Here is a 12,658-nt window from a genome sequence, read left to right as displayed (position 1 = left end):
GTGACCATCAAGGCCATTCTCATAGTGCATTAGTGGTGGTGTGCCAGTTGAGATCACAGGAACAACAACTCTTCCTGAGTCTTAAACCCATAAATAGAATTTATTAATCTGTTGGGTCATAGGCCAGATTTGGTCTAGAGCCCTTCTCAGACTGACCTGCTTTTGGTTGTGTGTTGTGGCTGAAAGCAAGGACAGCTGTTGCTGCACCAACTTCTACAGGATACATGAAACTTCTTATTAACCTTGAATATCAAAGTGGGGAGGACAATTAATGTAAAATAGGAATGCAGTTAATATTTTACTGAAGATTTACACATGAACTAAATGTAAGCAAGTAATTTCCATGTAATAACTTGTAGTGTTCAGCTGTGTGATTCACTGCTGCTGATTTTGTCTTCCAGATTTTGATGCAATTACAGATCCTATAATGAAAGCAAAAATGGTGGCTCTTAAGGGGATCAACAAAGTCATGGCACAGAATAACATGGGGATGCCACCAATGGTCATGAACAGGTAGGCAACTCTTGACACCATTCTTTAGGACTACAGAATGTAAAAGGAAATGACAGAGCTCAGGGAAGCTGTGTGCAGGAAATGAAAAAAAATTTCTGTCCTGTGGTTCGCATTTGATGCTAACACAGGATTATCTCCTAGGAATAAAGCCAGTGTGGCAGTAGGAGCTATAAAAGGTATTCAAATGCATCAGATTTGTGTTCCAGTTGTAATGTCATGGGTCAACATGGCCAGCATGTTGATGCTCTTCTTGTTTTCCCACTTGCTAATTGGGTAATGACACATCTCCCACGGGTTGTGCTAGAAACTGGGGGTGGCCATGTAACAGTGGAACCTCACGTTGCAGCAAATCATTTAATGCTGGGTGTAAGTAAGATTTTAGCCCAAGTAGTGGAAGTTCCATCCTCTCTTTAAATCCCTTCTGAGGACAAGAGGAGCATGAGCTGTGCAGGCTGCACCATGGCTGTCCTTAGGGTAGGTGGGGAGTCCATGGGCCAGAGAGGATCTGTGCCTGTTCTTTTGTGTGGCCCTTCAAACTGGGTTTTCTCTGTCCAGTGCCCCATGATAGTAAATGGCTTACCCAAAGTGTAAATTTACCCTACTCCAGTTGACTGTGATGGTGGCCATGAAACCTAAATACATTCAGTTGTTTTTCTTTAAATTGTAAAATATTAAAATACAAATACAAACTTGTGTGTGTGTGTTTTCACTGTTCTAGCACAGTAGGTCATGTTTACCTCATCTTTCTGAAAAATGTAAAATGCAATAGTTTCAGCCAAGGGCAAAATGCTGTCTGTATTCTCCAGGTGTTGAAAAGGTTTGGTACAGAAGTTCAAGTGCATGTCTGTATAATATTTGAGTGCTTTGTTTAATTGAACGTAATAAAGTTGTCTCTCCTAATGTACTGATTTGCAAGGTCACAATTTCTATTTCTGTTTCTCAATAGGTTTCCCTTTATGGGTCAGCCAGTGCCAGGAGGTCAGGCCAGCGAGGGCCAAAATCATATGCAACAGGCAATTACACAGGTAATGCAACTTGTTATGGGCTGGAAACAAAACTGTTCAATAATGATCACTAAGTTCTGGGTATTTTAATTGAATCATGATTTAATAACCTTGTCTGTCTGTTCTACTGAAATTTCTAGGATGGAAGTTTGACACCTCAGATTTCTAGACCTAATCCTCCCAATTTTGGTCCTGGTTTTGTCAGTAAGTAGAGATTTAATAATTTCTTGTATGGGTTGGGGTTTTTTTCATTTTACTGTTCTATTTTCTTTAAAATGAACTATCCATAAATGGATCCTATTTCTCAAAAAAAATCATCCTTTTAAAATTGAGTCATTTCATCATTACAGTGCCAGGTAATGAAGGGATGTATAGTAAATGCTGTTAACATTTTAGAAGCTATCATCAACAAAACACCATAAGGAAAGAGGGAAACAGAAAATTGACATTATTTGGATTTGTGTGAGAGCAGTGATCTATTAACTGGCAGACTGCTGTATTAGAAACCTGGTCTTGGGTTGTGTTGCAATATTCTGTGCTCAATGAGAACAGCTGTGTGTTGATGGAATTTTTTATTTCAGAAGCAGAAAGTTTTGTGCAGTGTCATTGTCATTTGAACAAATACCAGAAAAAGCTTTCCAGGCGCTGGTTAGGCAAGCCTGGCTGGTGAAACACAGTTGTTGAAAGCAGAAATACACTGCACTAAATTTTTGCATTCCATATTTCTGGCTGCCCTAGATCAATTGTGAATCCTAGTCTGTGTGATGAGAAAGATTTATTAGCAGAAATTAAAACTGAGCGTATGTTGGGAGAGGAAGACCATTAAAAAGTGTTTCTATCACTACAAATACTTCACTTGATATTTGTGAATAAGAAACAGAAGTAAATTCCTTCACGTTTTCCAGAAGCTGAAGTAGCAGCACTGAGTATGCAATAAGGAGCTTTGGCAATATTATCTGTATTAATTATTTGTGGTATGATTCCACATGGCACTCAGCATGGCCCTGCTCTGGTTGGGTGGTGGTGGGTTCTGAGCACTTGAGTAAATCTGGTTTTCAGTTCAGTAGTAGTTACTCTTACCTGGAACTCATTAAAATTTCTGTGCTTTCATGTTTCTCATGATGCTCTCAGTGTTTGCACTCAATTGTCCCCTCAGTGTTTGGGATCAGTTCTGCAGAATTTTTCCCTGCAAGCCCCTTGAGGCTGCAGCTCACCCTGAGTAGGTTTAGTTGAGCTGTTCAGTCAGAGCTGTCACTGACACAGTGATTCGTGGAGGAGAAGGTGGCAGGGTCTGGAGCACAAGGAGGACGTGGTTATATTGAAATCATGGAGCTGGGTGGTGTCTCTGTTAAACAGGGGTCTTCACAAGGGGTCTTCACAAGGAAAATCTCTGCTTATTTGTGGTGTCCCAACTGGCTGAAAATGTGATCAGGAGAAAAATGGCACCATCACCAGTGTTCTCTTGCTTTCTGTGCTGAGTGCAGGTCAAGTGTTATCAGACATGGTTGTTCTGCCTCCAGAAAAACATCAGAGAGCAATGCACTGCCCGTGGCAGACAAGCATTTCTCATTTGAAGGAAGAGCAATGCCTCAGTTGCAGCCTAAATGAGGCATTTATTTTGGGGGCATGAAATGGCACTAGTGCTGAAGGCTCTGTGCTGAGGGCTGACACTGACAAAGTGATTGTTACAAAGACAGCATATTTCTTTCACTTGGTGAATATTTGATTGTGTTCATAATTTTAATATTTTTCTTTGAAGTTGTAATAAAAATAAATATTATATGTACAACAGTTTTTTCAAACACCAGAATTAATCAGGCCATGTTTCCTTTATGTCCTTGTTCCCTGATCTCTTTGTACTTGAGTACTTCCAGAGATCTTCCATCCAGATTCCCTCTTCTGTGGCAGGACAGGGAATCACTGGGTTCTGTAGCAGTTCTCAAAGCCACATTTGCTCACTGGCAAGTGTGTTTCTTCTCACAAATGCAGTAATTTGGATAGTTCTCCTTTACTCAAGTCACTCCAAGAACATACCACTTCTTGAAGTACCAAATTCTCTGTCAAATTTGGCTGAATTTGACCACTAGTTTCTGAAAGTAAAGGGGGGAACCTGATGGTTAAACTTGAGCTTTAAAAAGTAGGATGAGTCTTCATCTCCAGGATAAGATCATATCACACTTCATTTCCCTTCTCTCTAGATGATTCCCAACGAAAGCAATACGAGGAGTGGCTGCAGGACACACAACAACTGCTTCAAATGCAGCAGAAGTACCTGGAGGAGCAGATTGGAGCCCACAGGAAATCCAAGAAGGCCCTTTCAGCCAAGCAGCGCACGGCCAAGAAAGCCGGCCGCGAGTTCCCAGAGGAGGATGCAGAGCAGCTGAAACACGTTACTGAGCAGCAGAGCATGGTCCAAAAACAGCTAGATCAGGTAATCCTCTGGAATCCAGACTGTTCTCCCTGGCACTGAGCTCTCACAGGGGTAGTGAGTCTTTCCTTTAAGTCTGAAAGACAGTGGAGCTCTACCTGAAGGAGCCACTCCTTTTGTTCTGTGTGTGTAACAGTGTTGCTCTGGAGCTGCAAAGGAATATTCTGTGGCAAGCATTATAACAAAAAGCTGTATTACTCCTTTGGGAAGAGGGGAATTCCTTGGCAAAATGACTTGCAGCAGAGTTCTTGGCACCATGTTAAAAAAAATGAAACATTCAGAGAAAAGTTTTAGCATGCAGGGCTTTGTTTCAGGCTTGAGCGAATGTTCTAACCCAATCTCTTTTTTTGCAGTTTAAAAATCTATTTTTATTATATCTTTAGTGTTAGACTAGTTTTATAGTCTATCTCATTCCTAGATGCTGATCATCAGTATTGTGTCATGGAATAACACAGGTCAAAGGATGTCTGGAGATGTTTTAGTCATGATCAAAGCAGAAGTAGCTTCATGATTAAATCAGGTTACTCAGCACCTTGTCAGTCAAGTTCTGTAAGTCTCCAGGGGAAGAGATTTCCCAGCCTTACTGGGCCCCTGTTTCTACATGTAACCACTTTCACTGGGCTTTGTTTTCCTTCCCTTATATTCAGTTTGAATTTCATGTGCTGTAACTGTGATAATAGTGAGATGAAATGTGTGATAGTTTTGCTAATATGCTTTGCCTACCAGTAGTTAGTGCTGTGTTCCTCAAGACTTTTATTATAATTTACCTGGCATGATTGTCAGGATCAGCTAGTCCTGCTGAAAATGGAAATGCTTTAGAATTATTCTTTACTAGTATGAAGGAAAAAACTTGGCAGCAGACAACTTGGAATGAAGTCCTGAGCAATATCTGACCCTTGAGTTCCCCTGTGTTTCTTCAAGACAAAGTATGTGCTGGATGGGATATTAGTTGGCTCATCTTTCCACTGTGTGGAAGAGGGATGGAGTGGGTAAATTATTTCTACATAATTTTTTCCCCTTCCACAATGAATCACAAGTAGAACAAATGCAAAAAAAATTCCCTTTAACCAATTTTTATTGCACATACAACAGTCTGATCTTTTGGTGGAGTTAGACTGAAGTAACAGCTTTAATCATGACGTTGCTGGCAGATCCATTTACTGCCCCATAATTAAGGTTCTCCTATTTGTAATTTTTAAATTTAAGTTTAATCTACTGCTAGCAGAAGCCATCCACTGCCCTTTAGCCACTGATTTAGACCAGTGGTTGATTCATCCACGTCCTAAGCAGCATTTTGTTCTGTACCTAATAGGAGCTTAAATGAGGTTTAAAGCACATTTTTAACCACCTTCTATTGGAAGCAATTTGCCACTCTTTCAAATCAGATCAAGTCATTTTTCTGCAATCAAGCTCCTGTTAGTTTTTGAAAAGTCTCTGTATGTGTGGAGAGAGAAAAGAGCTGCTGGATCCCTGGGAGTGGCTGGTCCTGGACACAGGCACAGGGAGCACGGAGCTGAGTGTGCCCCAGGAGCTGCTGTGAGTCGGGGTTGTTGGCCAGGCATGGAGCCCCACAGACACTGCCAGATGGCCCCTGTGGCTCTGTGCCTGTGCCCACAGGCCCTGCCCTGCCCTCCCTGCTCTGCTGACATCTCCAGCTCAGCTCAGGGCCTCTGGGTGCACTCAGCCCTGGGCCTTGGACGGCACAGCTCATTCCAGGGACAGTCATGGCTGGTCCACCCCTGGAGGCTGTGGTGCTTTGGGAGCCTCATGGTGCAGCCCCACAGAGCCAGCACAGGTTTAGTGCTGCAGGACCACAGAGGAGCCCTGGAGCACTGGGTCTGTGCAGTGCAGATGGATCCAGTCAGAGGCTCTGTGCAGTAGCTCTGTTTATCCAGCAGTGTCAGTGCCAAGGCAGAGCTCATAAATCATCTTGGACCTGGGATTGTTGTGTAAATAACCTTTTGGGTGCATCTGTCCTGCAGCATGAAGTGTGTCCTGTGGCATCACTGTTACCCTGAGCTTTCTGTCTTAGTCCTTGCTTCAGATAAAGGAGAGGGCTATCACACAATTCAAAATACATTACAGAGTTTTTCTGTCCCTACATAAGCTGTGGAAGTCATAATCAATTGAGCAGAAGTGAGAGGGAGATTTTCCATAATGTATGTATCATCAACCAGTGGATTGCAAATCTTTCTGTTTTTATTTTAGTTGGGTCTCTGCAGTGTTTCTGAAAGGCTTTTGTTTGTCCAGTTGACAGTGTTGTGTCCTTCCCTCAACTTCTCCTGTGTGTCTGAGCTACAAGGCATAACTTGTAGTGCCCATGTTGAGTTTAGTTTGGTCTTAAAATCTTAAATTTTCAAGCAGTGGTTGCAATTTTCATCTGACATGGAGTGTTTGAGGATCTGCCTGTGAACAAATGGGAATATCCATCACTGTTTTCCTGCAAACTTTTCCTTTCCAGTTATATCTTTTTGAAACATTACTGGTGTGTGAACATCATCCATCTCACTGTTTCCCTTTTCCTGTCTGTTCCCAACTGTTGTATTCTGTGCATGGATGATAAGATCTGTAGGACAAGGATCACTCCTGGTTTAGGTTTGTATATTCTCTAGCACAGTGAGTCTTGATGTGTAATTAGAACTTTGAGACGTTGCTGTTTGGTCTGAAGTCTTGGGCTGGGGAGTATTTCTGATGAAATAGTGGCTGTTTAGCATTAAAAACACTGCAGAAATTCTGAGGTTCATTGTCTCCTGGAATTACAGTGGTGAGTAACATGCTTTATGCTGCTCACACAGGCAGTTTGTGGCAGAGGTGAATAATGACTGTTTCAATGTTTAGATCCGGAAGCAGCAGAAGGAGCACGCGGAGCTGATTGAGGAGTACCGGATCAAGCAGCAGCAGCAGCAGCAGCAGTGTGGGATGGCCCCACATTCCATCATGCCAGGGGTCCAGGGCCAGCCTCCCATGGTTCCAGGAGGAGCAGCACCAGCAATGAACCAGCAGAGCTTCCCCATGGTGCCACAGCAGCTCCAGCATCAGCAGCACTCAGTGGTGATGCCTGGGCAATCCAACCCCACCAGGATGCCAAATCTATCCGGGTGGCAGCCTGCAAACCCTGCGAGTCACATTTCCATGAATCCAGCGAGGATGCAGCCTCCAATGACACCACTGCCAATTACTCCTGGTGCACCAGCTCCTGTGCCTGGCCCAAATGCAGCTGCACAGTCAGGGCCACCCCCGAGGGTGGAGTTTGAGGACAACAACCCTTTCAGTGAAAGCTTCCAGGAGCGGGAGCGCAAGGAGCGCTTACGGGAGCAGCAGGAGCGGCAGCGCATCCAGCTGATGCAGGAGGTGGATCGACAGAGAGCTCTGCAGCAGAGGATGGAGCTGGAGCAGCACAGTATGATGGGGCCTGAGATGAGCAACAAAACATCTTTATCTCAGATACCTTTCTTCAATTCTGAGCTGCCTTGTGATTTCATGCAAACCCCTCGGCCCGTGCAGCCGTCCCCGCAGCAGCAGCAGCAGCAGCAGATGGGGCAGATCCTGCAGCAGGGTGCTGTGACCTCCCCTCCTGCCACCAATTTTATGCAAAGCACAGAGCGAAGGCCAGTGGGACCTGCAGCTTTTGGACCTGATGCATCTGCTGGTGCAGGTGGAGCCCCCAATTTCCATAATGTAAAACAAACTCATGGGAATCTCCCTGGGGCTGCCTTTACACAGAACCAGGTCAGGCCTCCGTTCCCTTCTGCTGTCCCTTCATCTCCAGTGCTGGGGGGCAGTGCCCCATGTGGGTCGGACACTGGTGTGCCCCAGGCTGCAAACATACCTGTGTCAGGCCAGTCTCTCATCCAGCTCTATTCTGACATAATCCCAGAAGAGAAAGGCAAAAAGAAAAGGACACGAAAAAAGAAAAAGGACGACGATGCCGAGTCCATAAAAGCCCCGTCAACTCCACACTCGGATATCACTGCACCATCAACCCCAACCATTTCTGATTCTACCTCCACCCCCACAGTGAACACCCCCAATGAGCCACGGCACCAGGATGAGCTGGAGTCCATGGAGCTCACGGGCCCCTCGACATCCAACACAGGAGAGAGCTCCCCAGAGCTGGAGGGGAAGCTCCCCAGCAGCAGCAGCAGCAGCGTGTCCCAGACACAGCCCGGGGGGAGTGCAGAGGCTGAAAAGGCTACAATGGACACACCCAGCAGCCTCCAAGAAGTTAAACTGGAAAAGGCAGAGACTGATCAATGCTCAGGTCAAGCTGAGCCTAAACCAGAAAATCCAAGCAGTATTAAGGTGGAGGAGGATAAGGTCACCTCACAGCCAAGCTCTTCAGCTCCGAGCCCAGCACAGGCACCCGGTGCTCTGGCAGCCAAAGGGGAGTCAGGGAATGAACTGCTGAAACACCTGCTAAAAAACAAGAAGTCCTCATCTCTTCTAAATCAGAAACCAGAGAACAGTGGCCGAGCAGAAGAGGAGGCTTCTGGGGATAAAAAGTTAGCAGAGAAGCAGAGTCCAGCTGAAGGAATGGTGAGCCTGGGACTGGTTTTGTTACACTGTGGTCAGCAGCAGTCCAGTCTGGTCTGTGCCTTACTGTGGGCATGTGTGGGGACATAACCTACCTGTACAGGGGTGGAGGAAACAGCTTTAAGGAACTTTAACCTCTTTCCTACCTTTTCTCCACAAGTAAATCACCTGTGTTGAGCAAAGAATAAATTTTAATATGGCTTCTTAAGTCAGCATATTCAGAAGTCACCAAAATGTAAAAAATAGTACTTTTCTGCAGAAAATTGTCTTCAAAAATACCACTTTCTAATATTAAGGCAGGCTTTTACAGTATGATTCCTAATTACTCATTGGTATGTGTCTGTACAGAACATGGTGTGTCTCCTTTCTCCTGTGACTCCACCTGAATTGTCTGTATGATTTATTAATTTATAAGGTCTTTAAAAACAGACCTAAAGAAAAGTGCTTTCTGTGGAGGCAGGTACTTTACACTTGTTGGCAATTTTATTGTAATCCTTATCTCTGCTTTTGGATTTTGACTGCCTAAACTCTAAATTCATTCTTAACACAAAATTTAAATATGTTTAAAAGAAAAAAAATACTCATAAGCGTAAAGGTAATTGTGTGAGCAGCTTGTAATTAAGTGTAAAAGATCTACAGTTGAAACATGTGGTAAGAATATTAAAATACTAGTGGTAGGGGTCATGTAGAGCTGTTTAAAATAATAATGATTTTTTTAAGAATGGACTTGCCCCTGTAGCATTAGAGTCCCATCCTGATCCCTTTTACCCAGCTGTGCTTCCATGGGAAGAAAGGCTTTGCAGATTTGTACTGGAAGTATTTAAGCAAGTGGTACAATCCAGAAAGGTTTCACAACACTTTTTTTGTTGCTAACCTCAAAATACTTTTGTATTATATTAACTTCCATGCCTCTCTTTTGCCACCAAGTCTGTCTTTCATTAGGCCCTCATGAACATCTCCAAGGTTTCATGCACATGTAACTTTATTTTAGGGGGTATTCAAAAGAGAATGTTCCTGGCCTGTGAGTTTTTAATGATGTTTTCAGATGTCAGTGGTGTTAATGGGAGGTCATAATTCTGTCTGTAGGGACAGTTTAGCAGTTCCACCTGCCAGTAAAATACACTTTGTTATCAGTGAGATTTATTACTCTGTGCCTGTGCTTTCAGAATCGTGCAGTAAATTGGAGTGAACTGTGTATTAACATGTCAAAAATTCTGCTGCACTTCCTTTTTTCACACAGCAAAGTGCAGGAGCCCAGATGCAAGGAGTGTTTGGGTGCAGTAACAGCCAGCTCCAGAGAGCAGATGCAGGGCCTGAAACCAAGAAGCAGAGAAACAAGAGGGCTCAGAGGACGGGAGAGAAGGCGGCTCCTCGGTCCAAGAAGAGGAAAAAAGAGGAAGAAGAGAAGCAGGCAGTTTATCCTAATGCAGATACCTTCATCCAGCTGAAACAGGTGAGTGTGCACGGGCTGGCAGAGGCAGCCCAGAGGCCTTGTGGAGCTGTGGATTTCTCCCAGTGGAAGTGAAGTTGATGCTTAAGTTGAATTTTGAGTACAGGTTGGGGAAAATGTGAACTTCCACAAAATCAGGGAATTTAAAGTTTGGTGTTTAATTTTGGAAGGTGGGCTGACATGGCTGGTAGTCCCAAAGCCACAGAGTTCCTGTCAGCTCTGGCAGCCTCTGGATGAGCTGGCAGGGAGCTGGAGCTGAACTATTTCCTGACAGTGGATAAATTCTAATTCTTCTTTTAAATTAGAAACCTCTCTACTGACTGAAGAATTGCAGTGTTCTGTCTCAGACTTAATTTCTGACTTTTTTTTTTCTTTTAATACAGCAACTTTCTCTTCTGCCTTTGGTGGAACCAATAATTGGAGTAAGCTTTGCACACTTTCTCCCTTATGGCAGTGGCCAGCTCAATGGTGGAAATCGACTTGTGGGGAGTTTTGGTAGTGCTACTCTTGATGGGGCTTCAGATTACTACTCCCAGCTCATTTACAAGGTATGGTTTTAACCTGAATTTCTGATGTGTGCTCTCTGTGGGAAGAGAAGTCACTGATATTATTACTAGTAGTCAGAGTTCTTGCCTTTTATGCAACTAGAAGAAAGATACTTCTGTTGCTAGACTAGACAGTGTGAAACAGTCACCATTGTTTCACTCTCTGAAAGTGGAACTGGTTCTGGAACTGTGTTGTTGTAAACTAATGAAAAACTGCAAATGCTCTTTTAACAAATGGATGCTAAATAATGAAAATTGTAATTACAGTTTTGTGGAGCAGAAAAGACTGAATTCTCAGTATTTTGCAAAGTCTTTGAAAGCATTAAACATTTTTTAATGTGAATTAAATAAGAAATAGACTTTTTCTCATTTGCCCACCAAGCCTTAACTAAGACCCTGGGAGCTCTGAACAAAATAGACTGTTTGTTGATGAGTTAATAACCCACAGCATTTAAAACTTAGCCTCTGAAATCAGAGTGGCAGTACTGGGAGGCAGTGGGATACTGAACAGACAGAATCAAATTTGCTGCTTGGATGCCCTAATGTAAAAACCTATTAAAACCATTGGTATTTTCTCCAGCCTTACACAATGTGTAAGCTGAGAATGGGACCTACAGAAATCAGTTCTTGTGGTAAAAAGTAAGTAATGAGGATTAGCTTTTTGGGCATGACTGCAGGAACAACAGATACTGGAGTTCTCATTTAATTTTCATTTAAAATATGGGCAGTTGAATAAACTGGTGAGAGGTAGCCCAGAGTATGAACTTGCAGAGTATCTGCTGCTCCATGGTGGCTGCTTCAGTGAAGCTCATCCTGTGCTGAAGGTGAGGCAGCTGGGGAAGCTGACCTGTTCATGGTGCTGGAGTCACTGTGGGGCAGCTCTCAGCATGGAGTTGGGACCTTTGCTGAAACTGTAGGAACCTGTTTGAAATTATTCCTTACAACGTTCTTTGTGCATTTTTGCAAATCTTTTGGTAGTGTATTTGGCAGTGTTTACTCATGTGAACTGTTCCTCTGATATCCCTGATACAAGAAAAGCCCATCATTGTGTCTTGTACTGTAGATACCTTTGTGTCTCATGCTTGTGTCTCAGCTATGGCTGCATATCAGTTCTGCTTTTGGGGTAAAACTCTGAGTGGGTTGCATTGTCTGGTACTGGAACAGGGCAGGTTCTCTCCCTGTGACCGTGTACACAGGGGTCTGAGGATGAGGGAAGAGATGAGGATCTGACTCCATGTTTCAGAAGGCTTGATTTATTATTTTGTTATATATATATTATATTAAAACTACACTAAAAGAATAGAAGAAAGGATTTCATCAGAAGGCTGGCTAAGAATAGAAAAAGAATGATAACAAAGGTTTGTGACTGACCGAGACAGTCTGGACAGCTGGGCTGTGATTGGCCATTAATTAGAAGCAACCACATGAGACCAATCACAGATGCACCTGTTGCATTCCACAGCAGCAGATAATCATTGTTTACATTTTGTTCCTGAGGCCTCCCAGCTTCTCAGGAGGAAAAGTCCTAAGAAAAGGATTTTTCAGAAAATATCATGGCTAGCCCTGTGTTCCATCCTGACTGATGGTTCTTTAACTCCTGTCCTGCAGCAGAACAATCTGAGCAATCCCCCGACCCCCCCTGCCTCTCTCCCTCCCACACCACCGCCCGTGGCCTGCCAGAAGTTGGTCAATGGCTTCGCCACCACCGAGGAGCTCGCGGGCAAGGCCGGAGTGCTGGGGGGCCATGATGGTAAGGCTCGTGTGTGTTGGGGCTGTGAGGTCTGTCCTGCTTGTAGCAAATGGCAAAATAGATCTTGGAATCACAAAACATGCTGAGTTGGAAGGGACCCACAAGGATTATTGAGTCCAGATCCCTGCCCTGCACAGGACACCCCCAGAAATCCCACCCTGTGTCTGAGAGCATTGTCCAAATGCGCTTGGAGATCCGTCAGGTTTGGTGCCCAACCACCCTGTGGGTGAAGAACCTTTCTCTCATATCCACCCTAAACCTCCCCTGACACAGCTTCAGGCCATTCCCTCGGGTCCCTTCACTGGTGACCAGAGAGGAGATCCTCACCTGCCCCTCTGCCCCCCATCATGAGGAAGCTGGAGGCTGCTGGGAGGTGTCCCCTCAGACTCCTCCAGGTTACCTCCCAGGATGCTTCTCAGTTGCAATGCTCCTTTA

The 12,658-nt window shown here is 44.2% G+C and overlaps 1 protein-coding gene across 7 annotated transcripts in view; it reads left to right on the top strand.

Moving 5' to 3' along the window:
- KMT2C (lysine methyltransferase 2C) overlaps positions 1 to 12,658 on the top strand; it is a 189,072-nt gene that overhangs the window by 162,954 nt on the left and 13,460 nt on the right. For all 7 annotated transcript variants that reach the window (XM_064703871.1, XM_064703875.1, XM_064703877.1 and 4 more), the window contains 8 exons: positions 402 to 513; positions 1,460 to 1,538; positions 1,658 to 1,721; positions 3,716 to 3,948; positions 6,784 to 8,481; positions 9,719 to 9,931; positions 10,312 to 10,476; positions 12,082 to 12,223. In XM_064703871.1, coding sequence (XP_064559941.1) covers positions 402 to 513; positions 1,460 to 1,538; positions 1,658 to 1,721; positions 3,716 to 3,948; positions 6,784 to 8,481; positions 9,719 to 9,931; positions 10,312 to 10,476; positions 12,082 to 12,223 — 2,706 coding nt within the window. The remainder of the gene's footprint in view (positions 1 to 401; positions 514 to 1,459; positions 1,539 to 1,657; positions 1,722 to 3,715; positions 3,949 to 6,783; positions 8,482 to 9,718; positions 9,932 to 10,311; positions 10,477 to 12,081; positions 12,224 to 12,658) is intronic.

Source organism: Zonotrichia leucophrys, chromosome 2 (genome assembly GCF_028769735.1).
Source record: "Zonotrichia leucophrys gambelii isolate GWCS_2022_RI chromosome 2, RI_Zleu_2.0, whole genome shotgun sequence".
In the NCBI taxonomy this organism is placed as follows: Eukaryota; Metazoa; Chordata; class Aves; order Passeriformes; family Passerellidae; genus Zonotrichia; species Zonotrichia leucophrys.
This window is presented reverse-complemented; position numbering and strand designations above follow the sequence as displayed.